At 36.4% G+C, this 21,323-nt stretch overlaps 1 protein-coding gene across 3 annotated transcripts in view; it reads right to left on the bottom strand.

Annotated features, from left to right (window-relative positions):
* The window catches only part of LOC114532801 (phospholipase D1-like), a 41,311-nt gene that overhangs the window by 19,227 nt on the left and 761 nt on the right, over nucleotides 1-21,323 (bottom strand). Inside the window, exons 2-22 of one of the 3 annotated variants that reach the window (XM_028554391.1) lie at nucleotides 19,603-19,879; nucleotides 19,182-19,341; nucleotides 17,688-17,999; nucleotides 17,291-17,392; nucleotides 9,290-9,328; nucleotides 8,585-8,689; nucleotides 8,460-8,498; nucleotides 8,111-8,221; nucleotides 7,846-7,929; nucleotides 7,295-7,376; nucleotides 7,081-7,194; nucleotides 6,786-6,888; nucleotides 6,605-6,696; nucleotides 5,897-6,110; nucleotides 5,356-5,474; nucleotides 5,047-5,157; nucleotides 4,747-4,854; nucleotides 4,556-4,641; nucleotides 3,683-3,738; nucleotides 3,221-3,331; nucleotides 2,419-2,486 (exon numbers count right to left, since the gene is read on the bottom strand). In XM_028554391.1, the coding sequence (XP_028410192.1) occupies nucleotides 2,419-2,486; nucleotides 3,221-3,331; nucleotides 3,683-3,738; nucleotides 4,556-4,641; nucleotides 4,747-4,854; nucleotides 5,047-5,157; nucleotides 5,356-5,474; nucleotides 5,897-6,110; nucleotides 6,605-6,696; nucleotides 6,786-6,888; nucleotides 7,081-7,194; nucleotides 7,295-7,376; nucleotides 7,846-7,929; nucleotides 8,111-8,221; nucleotides 8,460-8,498; nucleotides 8,585-8,689; nucleotides 9,290-9,328; nucleotides 17,291-17,392; nucleotides 17,688-17,999; nucleotides 19,182-19,341; nucleotides 19,603-19,789 (2,403 nt within the window). In that variant the 5' untranslated portion in view covers nucleotides 19,790-19,879. Of the gene's footprint in view, nucleotides 1-2,418; nucleotides 2,487-3,220; nucleotides 3,332-3,682; nucleotides 3,739-4,555; nucleotides 4,642-4,746; nucleotides 4,855-5,046; nucleotides 5,158-5,355; nucleotides 5,475-5,896; nucleotides 6,111-6,604; nucleotides 6,697-6,785; nucleotides 6,889-7,080; nucleotides 7,195-7,294; nucleotides 7,377-7,845; nucleotides 7,930-8,110; nucleotides 8,222-8,459; nucleotides 8,499-8,584; nucleotides 8,690-9,289; nucleotides 9,329-14,614; nucleotides 15,603-17,290; nucleotides 17,393-17,687; nucleotides 18,000-19,181; nucleotides 19,342-19,602; nucleotides 20,134-21,323 lie in introns of those variants that run through there. The other 2 variants (XM_028554393.1, XM_028554394.1) reach the window with 2 other exon arrangements.

Genomic DNA, 21,323 nt, shown 5'->3' with positions numbered 1-21,323 from the left:
CAAAATCTACCGTGTCTGTAAAAATGGTTTCAAAGCATACAAGACAAATGTCACAGACTTAGTGAAGCAAAGTAATTATTTGGTACCAATAAAAAAAGAGGTTCTAATTGAATGCAAATAAACCTGAAACATTGGAAAATGCCGAGTTTTAATCTAAAATAATAAGGGCAAATATTTGAAGATTATATATATTATAATATAGTAAAAACATTTATAAGACCTATTTATATTTACTTATTTAAAATAACGTTAAGTATTTTGTATAGTTTTAACTTAATAATAATAAATAATAATAAACCACAATTCTTTAGAGCATTAGCTCAGATTTTGCTTTAGCATGTCTATTGCATGCACGAGACGTTAAAATCAAGATATATCAAATAACCCAGGTAATGAAATTTCAAACGCTTGCCTTATAAATATACAATTATAATGTCTGTGCATTTCTTGCGGCTATTTTGGAAAGTAATAGTGGCTAGTTTTTCGCTCTTATTATTGAACAGGTGTGGGCGTTTTTGGCTTGCGTGATTTTTCACTTTTCATTGTGTTCGTGTTCTTATTATAAGAAAGAACTTCCATGGCGTATAAAAATAGTGTTTGTTGGGGCCAAACCTTACAAGTGTTGTGGTCGGAAAGGCTAAAGAGGAAATGCTGATCACAAGATCACAATAAAGGAACGGCAGAAACTTGCCGAACGAAATCGACGACACGTAATTGGAATTAAACAGCTTAAATAAATAAGGATATTTTATACTTACTATAACAAAAGTCCATAAAATATAGTATGAAAGTATAATATCCAAACTAAATGCTATTTTCCTGATACTATGGATGTATATGCATAGAAACAACATGAGTGAAGCATATATATTTGCCTAGTATGGATTTTTAAGAAAATTTCTAGTGAGAAATACTTTTATGAATACTGATACATGTATGTAAGTATATACATATCCACGCACGATCCAAGGCTGGGACGTGTGAGCGGAAATGTTTGACCTTACATACATGCATGCCTGCACATATCATTAGCTATATATAAGAAGAAAGCGTTGGACGCAAAATGTACAATGGCGATATTTAAGTACAAATGTGTTTGCCTGCATGATGAACGTTTCAAAAAAAGGGAAGATAAAGAAAAGCAACTGAAAACCAATTTACAAAAATCTTCATAGTATTATTAGTTTTTAAGTGCATGATATGTTTTTATATATGGCGTTTAGTAAAAGCAATATAGGCATATAGCAACACTTGCATGGGTTTCACTTTTAAAACTGACTTCCATACTCCAGAGATACACAGAGCTCAGTGGGGTTTTGAGGATTGTACATGCAAATCATAGAGCAATATAAATATGCATATGCAGGCAGTTGTAGTTTGTTAATTCATCGACTTTTAAAATTTCATATTAATGAAATTAAGGACATCAAAGCCTTATAGCTACTGGGCAAACAAGATCCTTTATTTTTGCGACTGCATGCATCATGTTTTAACAGTATTTAAATAAGTGTTTTAGGATAGAAGAATTTTAGAATTAGGATAAACTTCAAGACTTCTTGCTGCCTCTAATGCACACTAAAGTATTGAATGATTGAGGGAAGTGACATCATTTTAACATTATTTATTTATTTCACACTATTTAACGATAACAAAACGCCTGCTCAGGCGTTCACTCGGGCTACAAGTTATATGACGTATAATCTGATGTTTTCAAAACGGTCGTGACACCCGCGCGAGAAACGATCCTAGGACGATTTTGATTCGTTCGAAGACTTCATGCCGCCCGTGAAGACTTTGTCCTCGCTTTTCGTTGTCCGCTATTTTAATTGCTTTTTGAATCAATCCGATATTGCGTAATCAAGACAAATCCGATGTCATATGTATATCGAATCAACGTAGATAATCCGGTACGAAAACTGATCCGGTATCGTGTAAGCAAGACAAATCCGATACCATATGTATATCGAATCAACGTAGATATCCGGTACGAACACTAATCCGTTATTGTGTAAACGCTAGTTCACACTCAGGAAAGATCTCCTTTGGATCGAAACGGACAGGAAAATATCCTTTGCCGGTGAGTTCTTAGGCAGCGTTTATACAAAGGAAACTTTCCTGTCCTGTCCGATCCAAAGGAGAATTTTCCTGAGTGGAAACTAGCCTTAACTGGGGCCCTTATTGCCTCTCCTTAATTGATTGCTTTTTTCCAATAACTTTGGAAAAGTTACTTTAAACAATAACTTTATGGTTTCCGTTTTAGAATGGCCTGATCCAAACACGAGCCGAAGATTGTTTTATAACTGAAATAAACACAACAAGGATATGCTCCAAGTTGTATACAAGGCCCTGTCCTTGGGTGGCCTGATCAATAAGTACACGATTCTTAAACAGCGATTAAAAAACTGAGTTTGTACTTACAGGAGTTGCACCAAATTCTTCATGTTTTCGTAGACTGCAGATAGACAAATAATCAAAAGGTTTGTCAACTGCGGAAAAATAAAATATTTATAAAATAAGGTGAGCAAACGTCGTATACAGCAGAGACAGAAAGAATCACTGTTCTTCGATATCAATTTGCTTGCTGTCGACGATAAAGTCATCGCTCTAAGACATGTTTACGTTAAAGCCATAATCTTCATTAAAGGTAAGGGTTAGTTTATACGTCGCATTTTGGTGGCGTAAATGCAAAAGTGAAACAATCGTTCGTTATCTTTTATTGCCTATTGTTTAAATTGCATTTGCAACTTCTATATTGCTATAGAGTAGAATTGATAAAAAATGACAATAGTGCAAAATGCACTTTAAGTGTAAAATAACGTTAAGAATTCAAGCAATGTCATTGGTCGAGAGCCATAATCTATAGGAGGACACGCGCAAGGAATAACGTTACAGGAAATTTTAACGAATTTGGTTATAGCTTGTTTTTTTTTGTCAGCCAATCACATTTTAGCACGTGTCTCAAGCTAGCCAATAGCTTTTCGTCAATGCTATAGATCATGTACGCGTATTTCTAAGCACAATGACGTCATAACGTCAAATCACAATGACATCATAACGTTTCACGCTATTTATTTGTCAATTAAATATATTATAGTGCTTATATTTTATTAGATTAGTATTGTACTTTAATTTACGCGATCTAAAAAAATGGGTTTTCCCGTTGCCTAAAAAAACTGGGTGAAAAATGACAAGAATTTCTTGGGAATATAATTAATCTTACCAGCATTCTTTCGAAGTTTCTCTATAAGTGACGTCTCGCCTCTGCACAAGGACATGTAGTTCCAATGAGTGATAACACAAATAGATGTTCCTGAAGCATCACCAATTTCACCTGGAAAACAAAGCGAATATAATAATGTACAATGAACCTTCTTATCTCGCAGGAAAAACGACAATTGCGGCTAGTTATTATAGCAAAGTTATTGCAAATATCGACGCATATTTCACATAAAACCCTATACAACCTAATCGAAAAAAAATTAAGCAAATGGCTGTTCATATATATTTTTTTCAAGGAAGCATCAAAAGTGCCGCGTCTACCCCGTTCAAAATGATAAATATAATCATGTCTTTGGATATGGAACAACTTTGACGAAAGAAACTAGCATAAAATCAATACGATTTAACCCTAAATGATAGCTCACGAGCAAGAAAAACAAGATCGGGTCTGTTATAGCCTTACCTTCAAACGCCGGCAAGAGAGGCATAACAATGAAAACCTTGAAGTTTTCGCCATTACTGAAAAGGAAAATCCAACACGGTCAAGCATTGCGTTTGACAGTAATGCGGATTAAGGTTCAAGTAGATACTCGCTTTATAATAGCTATAACAGTGCCATTAATTGAGTACTGATAAAAATCATTATTTTCAAAACTGGTCGTCGGGTTTATCAGTGCGAGTTTGTTGTCTTTTTTATCTGGTACTTATATTTCGAGTTACGAAAATGGTAAATAAAAGGCGATGAAAAAGAAATTATAGAGGAGCTTTGCCCACATCACAAAACTAGTTTTTCATGTTGAGAACTTGTTCTTTTGTGATTTTACGTATGAAGAATAATATAATTTAAATTCAATACATAATTGATTCAATGACATTAGATCTACTTTGGGGTGTTTTTGGCGAGATCTAAAGAAAATACCGAATGTTTTCATTCTTGCAATAGTACGAATATTTTCATTTTTCATTAGAAACATTCATTATTAGTAAAATATGTTACTCGAAACCTGCGCTAAATATGACATGTCCTATAGATCTTTTCGTTAATTATATGTCACAATGTTATTGTTTTAAATTCAGATCCACCTTAAATGAGATGGATTTCAAGTTTTACTCTAACAAGCTATGTGCATGCAAAGATGCAAAACACCCTTCTTCAACACATGCGTGAAAAAGAATTTCACATTTTGACAAGCGTGGAAATAAGCGGTAACACGAGAACGAGGCTCCCGGTCCTCGCATCTGGGCCTCGTTCTCGTGATGGCATATTTCCACATTTATTGGTCAAAATAAAATATTATTTTTCATGCATGTGTTGAAGAGATTACAAGATGTTTACTTGTGTGCACGTGTAATTCGCTCCACCAATGCGTCTCCGACGATATTCTTAACATCAGGAGGAAGTGACGTGATAAAAAATTGATTCTAAAGAAATACAGGGAATAACTGCATGGGTGGAACGCGTTTCAGACTAAATGATTACAACATGCACTTATTACAACTAAAGGCTACAGTATACGCTTACTTTACCTCGATGTAAATGTAATGTTTGGATGTTTTTATCAAATGAATGTAAGCATTGTATATTGACGACTCGCTTGGACAGCCCGCTGACCATTCTCCCACAGAACGAAGTACCTACAGCAAAAAACCTAATGATTAGTGGCGATTAATAAATAGCACGAGTTTTAAAATCTGTGGAACGTTATATTTATTTGCCTTGCGTTCACCAAAAATGTAACTATTTTTTAACATAATTTTATGTGTTTACACGACAAAAAGAGTTTAGAATGACAAATGATAAATCTGGTATACAAATCACGTACAAACCTGACAATTGATATTGCTAGTTTTAAGTCCATCTGGAGCGGCGTCAACAAGACCGGTATAGGTTTTTGGGAGGAGTAGAGGGAAGAATGAATCTGCTTTCTTTTTCTCTAACTATAGAATTAAAACACAACACATATTTAAAATTGTATACCTAGCTTTGATGGAAAGAACAGAGAAGTAAAAAATCTAACTGTATCTCGGAAATTGAAACATAAAAATTGATGTTGAAGAATAACAATGCATAGGCTAGGTGCTATATACATGCACATGTTTAACACGCTACGTGAATAAATGTGTTATTGTCAATACCTTGGTAAAGTTCCACCTTTGAATAAAATGTCTGGCAACATCTCTTGCGACTTGGCCCCAGATACAGACAGCAACATCATGCCAAGGCATTCTGTTTGTACTACTTCTATCAATGATATCTACGAATCAAAGGTTCAAATCAGACATAAACAAGAGGCAGAGAAAAACATTGTAAACTGACAGTGTATTGGTAATCCCTAAGTAATCCACAGCACGTTGAGCAAACCAGTCATTGCCCTTTTCGTGTTTGTGCCAAATAGGGATCAAATTATATAAGTATTCATATAGGCATATACGTAAAAGCTGGGTCCCCAGAACTGCAGAAAAGATGTGAACGAGTAATATGTTACAATGCTCTGCATGATGTGTACGATGACGGTTTATGTTATATGAAAATGATCAAATTAGCAGAATAATGACGTGATAATCTCACGTGATCGAAAATGCTAAAATCTTCGATCCTCACACCATAGACAATCCAAAAGACTGTCTTCTGGATTGTCTATGCTCACACGCAATGGAAAAATAATCTTATAGCTACCTTGCTCAGGTTTATGTAAATCGACAAAATCTTTTATAATCGGATTGGAATAATCCTTCCCCGTCCACAGCCGTGCTCGTCCCAGCAATTTCCTTGACCGAGAAATTTTAGCTTCCTTCGTCTTTGTCCTTTCCTCTGTTATTTCGCTAAAGTTTGGTATTGCATTCGCTGTGGCAGTCATGAAAATGTTTCCGATATTTGCTATTACCTTTTCCTACAGTATAAAGAATTTTAGTCTAGAAGGGTAATGAGTAGTTATAACCACATCTTGGGTTCCATTGCATTAAATGTAGCTAAAGTTAATTCACGTATAGTTAGCGCAAATTTCAACCAATAACAGTCGAAGAATTTGTAGTTAACTATCTAACAGCGAAACGTAGTTGAGGGTATTTGTTTGCAGTCCAAAGCATGCCGCCTCGAAGAAGAAAAAAGCTGTTTGGATACAAGCTTACATTACCCGAAAAAACTAGCAGGATTCGCGCTAGGTACGTAACACACTCAGTGTCACCCACTAGGTGGTTGATAGAAAACTAGAACTCATAGGCCTACATACTTCAGTTGCATGGGAGTATAGTATAGTGGCATTTTCACAAAAGCTTTTTGATATTTTAAAGAAGGGCTCTTTGAAATAGAAAAGCTGGATTATAGGTCAATTCAAGTAATTTACATTTGTGGGTGAAATAAAACCATGCACGGGTTAAAACATACCGTTTTTGAATATGTGCTGGGCACAAATTCTGAATCACAGTCTGTAAGAAAATGCCTACAGTTGTCCCAACGACCATAACACAAATCCAACCCTAAAATATTAGGACAGACGCAAAGCTAGCTCATGTATTTGCGTTTCTCAATCTTGCCAGATGAAAATTCACGTATATAGCATCTATACCTCCAAGAAAAGCAACTTTTTGATCAATGCAAACTATTTTTTCGTGGTGAGCCCAATAAAATATTCCAGTTTTTCCGGGGGTGTGGTCAGGGTGTCGTAATACCTATAAAGAATAAAGGATAAAATATACACCTTTATATATAACAACCACAATAATATTATTTAACATGGAAACAGCGCAAGTTTCTTTTATACGTGCATTGGATCCTTGTCACAGGGCCACGCTGCGTTGTTGCACTCCTTACGTTTGAATATGTGGCTATCGGTTTTGTGAAATATATACTTGTTTCAATACCTTTATATTAGTGGGATGAAGCTTCAAAAGAGCAGTTTTACTGTAGATACTTTTTATTGTTAAAGCCATCTCCATTTCTTTATATATTAGAACATATATCATAACCCCAGCTTCCTGGAGGAAAAAAGAGATTATTATTTTGTACAGTATAGGTCAGAATAAAGCAAAGTGAACGTATACAGTAAACGTCAGACTAAATATAATCAAAACCTACCGCTTTGCGTTGTAATATCCTATCCAGTCTCCAATGATCATTTTCTGTCGACGGACGAACCATGTGCAGTTCTGGACTAAACCTTAAAGAAATATATGAAAGATTAATTCGAAAACTTAATTAGTTATTGCAGATAGGAATAATTTGGCTCTGATGTACAAACAATTACAGGAGATCCAAAAAGTAATTCTCTGTTAAAATACTAGCCCAAAAGCAGACATGAACCTATAAATAAACTTCTGTCTCTTGGTAACCGCCTGTTTCACATTCAGGAGATAAATTTACACGATCCTCGAGATGCCATGCATGAGAGCATGATTCTAAACATTTTTTATGAAAAAGAAAGAGCGGGATTATTACATATACAGCTCCCTCCCCAAACACCCCATCCCCCCCCCCGCAAAGAGAACATTCTTGGCCCTTTCCCTAAGAACTTACGAATATCTGTCTTAAATGAAGCATGCAAATTCCTATAACATATCACAGGTGTGATAAGGCATGAGGGGCATAACACTCAACTTTACACCTCAAAAAATAAAAATTCAATCTACCACCAGTCTGTGATGAATATTTCTTCTTTAGCTTCTTCAAGAGCTTGTGAGACTGAGTAAAAATATTCTTCACCATCAACAAACCTAACATCCCCAAAACGATTAAAATTTACGATAAGACAACTCTACAACAGCGTTCTGCAAAACAGTGTTCCCGGTATGTTTCTTGGGTTAGGCAAAATAAGACGAATTAGTGAATATGCACCCTCCCCAAATTAAGCTTCTAGCTACTAGGGCCCTGGGAACAAGGTATAAATAGTCATACCACTGAGCCGGAATCTTTTGTCTTTGTGGAGCATAAGAATCGAAAGCATTATTCTTGGTCCAAATTGAACCAGTATCGGCCATAGTACGAACCATCTCTGCCATCCATTCGCTAAAAATAAAGCCCCGCAATATTGTAAACATCGCTATAAGAAGGGCGGAGGGGAATGGACGTTAAAAATTTTCGAAATTAATTTGATGGCGACGCCCGCCCCTTTAGAGTTTCCACGACCTAGCCAGTTTGCGGAAAAACCTTTCTCCTCTTTTTCATTCATGCCCGCTGCACGTTTGATTCGTTTGTCAATGCGTTTATATCACATTTAAAAAAATAAACAATACCAACTTAACACCTTTGTTTTCGATGAGTCCAACAAAATACAGTTAACTCCCTAAAGAAATAAAGGAAGTTTAGTTTATGATAACTTTTTGTTGCGAACGAAAGAAACAGAATAAAATTACAACAGCGGTTATTTACCTCTCACGATTCCTAATTAGCAAACCACGAGATAAATGCGGGGGAATTTCAACTGAAAATTTTTCATCTAAAAGCAACACGCCTCGGACCTCTTGATTTCCTGGACTAGAATAAATAAGCTCAGGAATTCAGTATTCAGAAACGTAAGTTAATAAAGTCATAAATTCTGGACCCTTAGGCATTTGTTCGGGGTGTTAGAGGTATTACACACTCACACCCCATTTGTTACTCAGTTGATGCAAGTTCTTCCTAAAATACGAACCACTAAGGCGTTTGTTTGGGGTGCCTCAGGATTTTTTTTCAAAATCCATACTATATATTTGCAAACTCCGAAATTGAACCGCTGACAATACCTTTAGGTTTGGTTTTTGATTATTTGAGGGTCTGGTTTATTTCTTAGTCACTTTAAAAAAGCGCGAGCGTTTGGCGGAGGCCTGGTAACGAAGTGCTCTAGCATATCTGAGATAGCCCTGACCTTGGTGAAGTGTGTTGCAGGAAGACGACATAGTAGAAATTAGAATATTTTGTGGGTGATTCCCTGTAATTTAGGGCGAGACATTACTAGTATAATTATGCCATTGAGGAAAAAATGTTGTCAGAGGAATGAATGAAATCTAATTATTAAAACTATCAACATGAATAAAGCAGGAAAGCGCTGTTTTCAATACGGTCGTCAGGATAGTTATATTAGTATGAAGTACTTACTCTAAGTAAGCAATAAATGAATCCTTCATCACGAACCACCTGAAATGTAGAAACAAATTATTTATTACAAATTTATCAACAATCACTCACAAAAAACAGATATATCAGATACTGATAAAACATTGACTGAAAATAAATCAATAGTCGGTCGAGTTTATTTTTTTATACAATGTTGATTTCGCTGATTTCGTCGTATATGCATGGTTAATAGCCCATGCTTATACGACCGAGCTCGTGATATATACGACTTGACTTGCCAGAAATACTGGAAAACAAATAACATGATATGGGATAAAAATATTTATGTACTTGGTCTTCAAATATCAAAATATTGAAAACTATAAGTCAATTTTTTTTAGATTTGCCAGTTTCAGTGCGGAGTTATACTTTCGTCCGTTTTATAATTCGTCTGTTTTTGTTTGTTTGCCGGCCTGCATATGTAAGCAAAATTTCTATAAACGACATATAGGAATAAGTAAATTTTGAAAATTTTGATTCATTTTAAATCGAATTGGGCCAATTGGGATGAGAAACTGCGCGCATCCTAGGCCCCAGGTACATCGCAGAGATCCGTTTATATATGAGGTATAGAACGTTGAATGCGAGCTCATCCCATGCATCAGGTAACACAAAGCCAACACAGGCAGTTTGCATGGGAGTAAACTACAAACTTAAAAAAGGAGGAGTATTAATAATCTGTCACGTCCGCACCTAACTATTCACACGTGTACTGTAAGTATAGTCACGACCAATAAATAATAAGAATTGGTAATATATGAAAAAATTACACCTCTCGCTCTCTGTTCTCTAGGTCTTGATACATATACAGTATATTGAGACTTTGAAATTTCTTTGTGTTAGGGAGGACATACAAGCACATACAGGGTGTATAAAAAAAAGAAGACATTTAGAAATTAAACTATTGTTATAATTTAAATGCCCCGTCACTACGCTAAGCCCTTGGATGCGGTGTGAAATTTATGAGCAGTATTAATTCGTGCCATGCATTAGATTTATTCGATTGACCATGTTTGTGCACCAGTGGGCTTGATCAGGCATTTAAATTGTAACAATAGTTTGATTTCTAAAGATAAACCCTGTAGATACGAATACACGCTTTGGGAGGGCTCCAAATAAATCTTTGAGAAATTTTAATCTCCTTAATTTAATCTTTTTAGTTTTTGATTTATTGATAGGTTTTATGCACTTAGCATTTAAATCATGCAGTAATTGACTTGTGGGCACAGCCTCAAATGTTTGCCGCTTTTGTTTCGTTCTTCTCGACTCCACGAGAATGAATCAATTAGGCAATGGTACATATTTTTCTAAAAATCAGCATGCTGAAGCGAATATATAGACATTATAACAATATAACAGCCAAAATACACAATATAACAGACAATAACTAACTCAGTGCGATTAGTTGTGTCATGATTTAGAGGCGACTAACCCCTACTCGACGCAATGACGTCAGTTATACTCATTATTCCTGTTAGCCTCGCCCCATTAAGCTTCGCATGTCGTGTTGCGAAAACGATTTTACAAATTTCTAAATCTGAGTGGTTGCGTTTACGCGATAATCATGGCCAGGCAATGTTTTTTAACGACGGCAAGTGCATGGTTATATCATAGTTTCCCGAAGAAATAAGTGAACAGAAATAAGGGAAATATTTCACCATGACCTCTTAATCTGATCAAATCCTTTATCGTAAAACCCGAGAACAATATTTTAATCATTTAACAAATACCAACAGGCACATATGAAATTACGTAAACCAAAATATACATAACGTATATTGTCATCACCATAACTATAAAACGCTAAAAATGTTTACCAAATATACACTTCATACAGGGTGTAAAAAAGTGAACAATTATTAAATTGTTTATATACATCAAGCTAAATTTTAGAAATGTTTTGGTAAATATGGGTTATTTTTAAATTGCGTCAAAAGGTTAGAGTTAGGTCATTACTCATTATTTTGTTCTTGCGCAAGAGTCAGACTGTGAAACGGATAAGATCCAGGCAGTGCGTTTATTATGCGGTTATCATATATGGGAGTGGTTGACATTGATTCATCTCTTTCATTAACCCTAGTTTCATATGTGGAAGTTGTTGACATTAATCCATCTCTATCATTAACCGCAGTTTCATTTCGTGTTTCCTGTGACACCAGTTCGATAAAGTCATTATTGCATGGTGGCACGGGGAAGAGGAAAATAAACTTGCTCTCGCGCTTCTGTTTGGGTCACATTACTCACATAGATGTTCTGGACGGCTCTTTCATGGTTACTATAGAAAGGATCCGGAGTGTTTTCCGCAGCATTTTGATCAGATTGTGCGTTCATCTTTTTACGAGAACAATAAAACACCAATCCCAAAACAGCTAAGGGTAAAGTAAGTCCAACAAGCGACGCAATCAACCACTTTGGGAACTCCCAAGAACACTCGGTGCACCTACCATCCTCAGTACAGCATTGATTTTGGCCAATGCAATGACTATCAGAACTACATTGTATTTGACCTTGATTGCAGCTTCGAGTACAGCGCTTCAGACCTGATTCGTTGTTAATACAGCAATAATGTTGTTTGCCATCGTACGTAACACAATCCGAGGAAGAGTGGCAAGGTTTGGTGCTAGAACATAGACCACCTTCACACCATGTGTCTGATCGCAAACAATGAGCAGCAACAGTACAGGACTGTTTTTCACATTCTTCCACGGCACATCTACTGTCCCCAAACGATTCTTCTTCGCAACAAAATGTACCGTTAAGGCAATCAAAGCTGGATTCACACAAATGCCCGCATTTCACACACTTGCCATGACGACAGCATACGTCTGGTTCATCACAGTCGTTGTCATGGATACACATATATCCGATGCAACTTCGACTACACTGGGTAATTCTATCAAGTCAATCTTGCAACAATGTAACCCGGCATTGCAATTGTCATTGCTTTCACACTCCGTCCTCTTGATACAAAAACTGTCAGAACAGCGCTCTAAACTGGCGCAGTCTTTATCATTGTAACAATTTTCCCCAATACAGTTCAATTTACATGTTCCGTAGCCGCTATGCAAATTGTTACAACAATATTTCCCAGAACTACATTCTGTGTGAGATTTACAACCAGCATATAAACAACTAACACATTTTCCGGAACGGCAACAATCGTTACCACACAGAGAATTGAACTGGCAACTTAGCCCAACACACGAAGACAAGCATTGAGTCTGCTCGTACCAACTAGCAGAAAGACCTCTGATACAACAAACCTGCGATTGTCCACAGTCCGAGTCCACCGTACAAAGTGGACATAAATGACATCTATTTGACCGACAACACAACCGCTGTTCATTCTTTAGTCCTTTGCAGTCCCTATTGTTCGTACAATAATAGCCCATACACGATCTTGTAAGGTTAGCTGTCTTTAGTGTCTTATAGTTGTTTAGACAATAAAATGAATGGGGAAACGATAGAGTTCGACAACAAACCTTTTTCATACGACAATCCGCATGAGAACTACAAGTATCATGAGAAAGCGTTGACAATAATCCAGTAACAACTAGAAATAAACAAGCGAAAAACTTCGACATCTTCGAGAACAAACTCTCATGGCAGTGATTGGTATTTGTTATACGTGATCTGTAGGGGATGTCAAATTATATAAGTGATAGTTGGCGGAATGGTGTTAAATGACACACCTCGTGTGAACCACACAAAAGGAGTGATATCCGAGAGGGTGATATCCGTGATATCGTGTTTGATTATACCGCTGTGTATATTTCATCTTGCTGGATCGTATTTTGCTTCAGATTGTTTGTATTTATTCTGCTTACGTCAGTGTCCGCTAGACTCTTCCTCAGAAACTAAATTTCAAAGAACAAAATCCGGAAAGAATAATTAATTGATACACAGTGCCATGTTGTGTTTAGTTGTTGAGAATATACAATGGTATAATATTGTATTCATATCGCAAATTTTCATATCTAACGGCTATATCTGGGAAGTATATAATAAAGATGATGCTATTAAAACACTTTAGCGATAGAACACCGTAAATAAATGAGGAAAGAGTCTTTAATGTCAAAGCGAGGTACATATAGGTTTGCCCACACGCTCCGTTTTCTCGCCAAGTTTATTTCAATAATCCGCTCAGAACATGCTTTCCTAATTATTGGAAAAGGTGTTTATGTTTCTCCGCCCACATCTCGCGAAAACAAAAACTGGAAATCCGATGTCGAAGGCAGTTTTGTGGCGAACGTCCAGAACTCCAGAAGTCAATATATAGTTACATATATATGGAAGAGCTATATATGTGTTAATGAAATGTGAACTGAGTTATACAGAAAGAAGTATTTTAACCCCGAATGGACCTCGGCTAGATCATCAAAAGTCAGTTGAACGATTTAAGCAATTAAGTCCCCACTTTTAAAGAACCGGAAAGGATAAGTACAGAAAACAGCTGCTAAATGTGTTTTAAAAAGGGAAACTGCGTAGTTGTCGACAACTAATAGTTATCGACGGCCTCATTTCTTGGGGTTTTTCTAGTGTGTGAAAACTTTTGTTTTAGTTGTCGACTACTTTTAATCTCGGCACTATTTCGGTTGCTAAATCAGTATTTGAGCGCCAGTGTGTGGAATCCTTTATCTAGTTTTTTAGTTGTCTAGACTTATTTAGTTGTCGATAACTTTTAGTTGTCGATCACAAATAGTTGTCGTCAACTAAATCCCTAGTCTGTGGAGGCCTTTACACCAGTTATCAGCATGATACACTAGTTAGATATTCTTGTATTGTTTCATAAAGACTTATTTCAATACCTCAAAAATCATCTCACGTTTTGTTAAATTCTCGGGTAACCAGGCTCATGATGTAAACAGACCCTTTATCATTTTAAGACGAATGACAAATGTGGACTTCTTATCTACTAAATGCATTTGGAAACAATAGATAATCAGCTTACGTGCCTAAAGCCAAAGAAGACACTGAGAATTTGATACAATACAAATACATAGTATATTTTTACATAACGCATGAGATGTCTGACGTTGAATATGGCCTTGTCTCCTGTATATCTAATGCCTGGTGTTCGGAAGTGATTCATATAATTCTGTGTTTGAAAAAAACCCGAGTGGCAAAATGAGCACATAAAACAATTTAGTAGCAATATAGGACTTATTTCATCGTATTAACTAGGCTACTTAACTATAAGGACGCCTCAAAGGCGCTTATGCGCAAGGTAAGTAGAACTCACACATTTATGCATAATTGAAATAAAACATGAACTGTTGTCGGATTGAAAAGTACTCATGTTTTTACCTTTGCGTGAATTAACTCCATACTGATCAGAATGGTCGAGGAAAGAGAACACTTCCTATTCCTGACGTTAATAGTTTTATCATAATTAAATCGTGCTAACGTATTCCATTCTACCATGATAGGCCTGATAGCGTATTCCATTCCACCATGATAGGGTATTCCATTCTACCATGATAACGTATTCCATTCTATCATGATAGCGTATTCCATTCTATCATGATAGGGTATTCCATTCTACCATGATAACGTATTCCATTCCACCATGATAGCGTATTCCATTCTATCATGATAGCGTATTCCATTCTATCATGATAGCGTATTCCATTCTATCATGATAGCGTATTCCATTCTACCACGATAGCATATTCCATTCCACAATGATAGCGTATTCCATTCTATCATGATAGCGTATTCCATTCTATCATGATAGCGTATTCCATTCTATCATGATAGCGTATTCCATTCTATCATGATAGCGTATTCCATTCTACCACGATAGCATATTCCATTCCACAATGATAGCGTATTCCATTCTATCATGATAGCGTATTCCATTCTATCATGATAGCGTATTCCATTCTATCATGATAGCGTATTCCATTCTATCATGATAGCGTATTCCATTCTACCACGATAGCATATTCCATTCCACAATGATAGCGTATTCCATTCTATCATGATAGCGTATTCCATTCTATCATGATAGCGTATTCCCTTCCACCATGATAGCGCATTCCATTCTATCATGATAGCGTATTCCATTCCACAATGATAACGTATTCCATTCTATCATGATAGCGCATTCCATTCTATCATGATAGCGTATTCCCTTCCACCATGATAGCGTATTCCATTCTATCATGATAGCGTATTCCATTCCACAATGATAACGTATTCCATTCCACCATGATAGCGCATTCCATTCTACCATGATAGCGTATTCCATTCTATCATGATAGCGTATTCCATTCTACCATGATAGCGTATTCCATTCTATCATGATAGCGTATTCCATTCTACATGATAGCGTATTCCATTCTACCATGATAGCGTATTCCATTCTATCATGATAGCGTATTCCATTCTATCATGATAGCGTATTCCATTCTATCATGATAGCGTATTCCATTCTATCATGATAGCGTATTCCATTCTATCATGATAGCGTATTCCATTCTATCATGATAGCGTATTCCATTCTACCATGATAGCGTATTCCATTCTATCATGATAGCGTATTCCATTCATCATGATAGCGTATTCCATTCTATCATGATAGCGTATTCCATTCTATCATGATAGCGTATTCCATTCTACCATGATAGCGTATTCCATTCTATCATGATAGCGTATTCCATTCTATCATGATAGCGTATTCCATTCTATCATGATAGCGTATTCCATTCTATCATGATAGCGTATTCCATTCCACAATGATAACGTATTCCATTCTATCATGATAGCGTATTCCATTCTATCATGATAGCGTATTCCATTCTATCATGATAGCGTATTCCATTCCACAATGATAGCGTATTCCATTCTATCATGATAGCGTATTCCATTCCACAATGATAACGTATTCCATTCTATCATGATAGCGTATTCCCTTCCACCATGATAGCGTATTCCATTCTATCATGATAGCGTATTCCATTCCACAATGATAGCGTATTCCATTCTATCATGATAGCGTATTCCCTTCCACCATGATAGCGTATTCCATTCTACCATGATAGCGTATTCCATCCCACAATGATAGCGTATTCCATTCTATCATGATAGCGTATTCCATTCTATCATGATAGCGTATTCCATTCCACCATGATAGCGCATTCCATTCTACCATGATAGCATATTCCATTCTATCATGATAGCGTATTCGATTGTATCATGATAGCGTATTCCATCCCACAATGATAGCGTATTCCATTCTACCAAGATAGCGTATTCTATTCCACCCTGGTAGCGTGTTCCATTGTACGATGGAAGAGTATTCTATTTTGCCTGGTAGGGTATTCCATTTTACCAAGGTAAGGTATTCTATTTTACCATGGTAGGGTATTGTATTTTACCATGGTAGGGTGTTCTACTTTACCATGGTAGGTATACTATTTTACCATGGTAGGGTATTCCATTTTGCCATGGTAGGGTATTCTATTTTACCAAGGTAAGGTATTCTATTTTACCATGGTAGGGCATTGTATTTTACCATGGTAGGGTATTCTATTTTACCATGGTAGGGTATTGTATTTTACCATGGTAGGGTATTCTATTTTACCATGGTAGGATATTCTATTTTACCATGGTAGGGTATTCTATTTTATCATGGTAGGGTATTGTATTTTACCATGGTAGGGTATTGTATTTTACCATGGTAGGGTATTCTACTTTACCATGGTAGGGTAGGGTATTCTATTTTACCATGGTAGGGTATTCTATTTTATCATGGTAGGGTATTGTATTTTACCATGGTAGGGTATTCTATTTTGCCATGGTATGGTATTCCATTTTACCATGGTAGGGTATTGTATTTTACCATGGTAGAGTATTCCATTCTACCATGATTGGGTATTCTATTCCACCATGATAGGGTATTCCATTCTACCATAGTGGCGTATTGAATTTTGAGTTCCAGACTAAGGCTTATCTAAGGTTATACTTAAGTAATCTTACCTTTTTCTCCAGACGTAACAACAACATTGTGGGAAACAGCAACAACACCTGGCCAAATGGGGAGACACATGACCTCCAGAACGCTTGAGCAGTACACCTTCCCTACACCAAGAAAACAAAATCAATTAAATTCCTACATTCACAACTTGAGTCATTGCGAAGTGCGTCTTGTAAAACCAAATCGATGGGTGGTTTTCATTTGGTCTTAATTGCCGTGAAGTCATTTTCAACTATGTGAAATAATCCAAATGGAAATTTGTCTTTATTCTCTGCGTTTAAATTGTCATTGTTGACGGCAAACACATTAAAATATTCTAACACATCAACTATCTTAACATGTTCATGACCATTACGATTAAATGAAAAACGCCATCGCTTAGCTGCCTATTGAACTCACCTGCGTTTTACTCCAAGGTCTCTGATAAACGACACTCGACTGATCTCAAAGAATTCTTGAAGTCTTCGACTTTTATGATAACCTTTCTTGTCTAATATATCCTGAATGTATGTCTCCACAGCCTTCTTTCTTTCTTCTCTGTTGTGTAGCAGAATGGCTGGCGCGAATGAAAGTCGTCCGGGATCGTCCGAATGACGCACTCCAGCTTTTTTGGCGCGGTGGAAAAGAAGGTCTGCGTCTAACTTTTGAAAGTGATGATAGCGCTTCTTGATTCGCCATGAAAATTCACCATGATGAAGTTCTATTACGTAACTTGAAAAAATAAATAAATAGGAATAGGGTAAATCATAACATGCTTTCTATAAAGATGACCGCCACATAACTGTTTTCTTCTCCGAACTATATTAAGCATATTTTCGAGGTTATTACGAAGCATATTTTCAAGGTTTCATGCATTTTACCGAAGCTACTGAAAACCAGTTTGTTGCTTAATATGGTCGAGAAAGAAACCAGGTTTTGTCCGAAATCTTCTTTAAAAACATCTATTAAAAAATGCCAATATTTAAAATTCGGTTTGGACGGAAAATATAGATAAAGATATACATTAAAATGTAAATAAGGAAAAAATTGGTTGAAGACCACCGATACAATTTTCCATTAAATGTAATATCCTGTCGGGTTTGCGCATCAGTTCAGTTCTGCATGGTAAGAACAATGTGGGCCCAGCATTTGAAAATTGCCTAAATCTTGCATTTTTCTGGACACAGACTCAAGGCTATACTCATTTAAAATCATAGCGAATCAATGTTTGACATTGCACAAACAGTTCGTCGTATTTCAAAAATAACGACTGGACATCATGAATAATTGTTTCCATGTTACATGCACACACCGAGCGCAATTCGTCATCCGGCAACGCGAGGCAACTTTTAAAGCTTAGCCGTCAATAATGAGATGATTCTTCCTCAGATACGAAGAGCTAGAATACCTCGACATGGTACCGCACCTCTAAATAATAAAACAGGTAAATCGAGTTTGGGTTCAACCAAAATAGTTCGTGTCTCGTTGGCTCCCGTCTGGGCAGTGTGTTTTGGCGAGGTTCTAGCTTATTTAGACCTTATAAACAACTATATTGTTGTCATAAATATTATCTAATAATGTCATAATGGCATCATATAATCATAATAATCTCACGTGCTATAATACACGTGCAGCAAGTTGAAGGCCTTAATTCGCTGACATTCAAAACAAACCACGGATATTTGTCGGCATTAATGAATATTAATCGATAAAATACGTTTTCCACAGCAAATGCTGCCTAGTACCTTGTAGTTGTAATACGTAACCTCGTACAGTACAGTCTACAGCCTTTTTACCCTACAGCAGATTTTGTCTTACGTAGCTCTACCAAATCAAATAAATATACCCAAAACTAAACCCATACAATCATGCAATAATGTACCTATAAAATGAAAACATTAAAAATATACTCACAGGTTTGGATTAAACGGGTGATTAAAGACGGAAGATCTTTCGACTTCCACAACATGAGCAACCATGTTTGTATTCGGTACAAATGTTTGTTTACTATCACGGACATAATAAATTGTAAGATAAGGAATGGAATTGCTTCTTTCGCTGTGATTTTCTTCGTCTAAAGAAATAAAAAAGTCTTCCATGCAATGACCATGTCTGTCGACCTTATTTTGAATGAGGGTTGTAACTTGTAACCGAATGATAGCCTCAAACAATTTTCTCCAAGAAAAGGTCTTTTAATAAGCTGCGAGCTATGGCAATTAATTTAGATAAACATATTCAGAAGTGGTTGAAAAACAAACTAAAAAAACAATTGAATAGCACATGACAGTAGTTCCACCTAGATTGCGGTAACACAACAAACATACTCAAAACTCACGTAAAATTGATATAGATGGAGACGAAATGAGATCATGTGTTCGAAACAACCCATCATGATCAGCTGTTTCTGAAGACGTATTGGTTGTGTTGATCGGTTCAAATTGAACTTTTTTGGTTGAAGCTTCTTCGTCAAGAAAGTTTACGCTGCCTGACAAGCTTACAGTTAATGGATCTTCATCTGCCATCTTTACAGCCAGATGAACACGCCTAAAATCCTAAATGCCACAGGTCGAGTCGACTAGAGTTTATTGTGCCCATGAAAATATACATCAATCCTAAAAATATTTTGAAAAAGTTATAAACAATTAAAATTTAACAACCATATAAAATGCACAACATCCAACTAGCAAGCTCTTCTAGTTTAATCATTGCCAGCCTATGCACAACATATAACGTGATGATTGGGTGGGGGTGGAACGTACGTCTCTTAAAAAGCACTCATTATTACTGGTGTTGTTAAAAAAAAAACGATTTCAAAATTTTCAGCAAGAAAGATGAAACTCTAGTTATATATTATACGGCTAAAACAAATAAAAGTAAGAGATAGTAAAGATATATAGATAGACATACGATAACTAATATCTTTTTACACTTCTTTATCAGCCCTAAGGCTAAGCTGTTGCATGCTGCAGTCATATAAAATCGGGTCAACATCGAAATAGACTGAAAAAACTGGTCGTGTGGTCCGAAAGATTCGCCGACAAGAAGAAGTTTCACGGGTCAAGAACTTTTTACGATGCAAACGTCACTGTCAGGCAGTTGTATTGTCACGCGTAAAATAGGATGCAACACTGCCGATACATTCACGTGTTGATGTTCGTTCATATGGGGCAGGGGTTGTCGGAAAGGTGGATGAATAAAATATCCATTGGATGCCAGTTTGGATCGAGTCAATCGCTCTAGATTCTAGAATACGGGTACACTGATACAAAACCGGTTCTTTTAGAAAATACGAAATAAATAAATATTTTGAGGAATGAATAAAACAAATATTCTGGGGAGTAATTTTATTCAAGTGACAGATGCAGTCAGCATTCGACTCCAATGGCGCAGGGGGTCAGTAACATTATGATCCCTTGAGCTGGCCAGGTTTGAAAAAATAACTTAAAGATAACTTAATCATTCTTTCGAAGGACTGCCTCCTGGTGCAGCAATGTTGAACCCGTACGAACAGTTAGTTACTGGAACCCCAATTACCCCAACTGGGATATGACAAGTGACACCAAACACAGCCTCAAATGATTACCACACTTTTGTGGCTATGGCTATAGAATGAAATTGAAATTTTCTGAAATATATACCTGTGATTGAACTGAGAAATGCAACCTTATGCCTCTGGCAAGATCTAACCTATGCTTAAGTATTAGAATTCCAAACTCACTTAAGATGACTGATCCACTTATCTCAGTGCCTGGAAAAAAGTGGATTTTTGTAGCTGTACTTATAGAAGCTGTTTTCATGGTTTTTGTTTAATATTAAGTGGAATAAAAATAGCAATGGAAAAAAGTTTACACATGGAACCTTGATCCCTAATAACAGTGAGGTGTGGTTAACCTGGGGCCAGATTAATTAACCTTTGACTGCACATGTAAGGCCCATGGCATTTTTTTTCAGGATGGAGCCATTTAATTCACCCCCTTGTAGGTGATGAATTCCATGTGATGAGCAGCTATTCAAAGAATTAATATTTACTGCTCCATGATGTGAACAATTGCTATT

The sequence above is a fragment of the Dendronephthya gigantea genome, unplaced genomic scaffold, assembly GCF_004324835.1.
Source record: "Dendronephthya gigantea isolate DGI-Jeju-01 unplaced genomic scaffold, DenGig_1.0 000081F, whole genome shotgun sequence".
Taxonomy (NCBI): Eukaryota; Metazoa; Cnidaria; class Anthozoa; order Malacalcyonacea; family Nephtheidae; genus Dendronephthya; species Dendronephthya gigantea.
The sequence above is the reverse complement of the archived record's forward strand: the minus strand, read 5'-3'. Positions and strand labels throughout refer to the sequence as shown.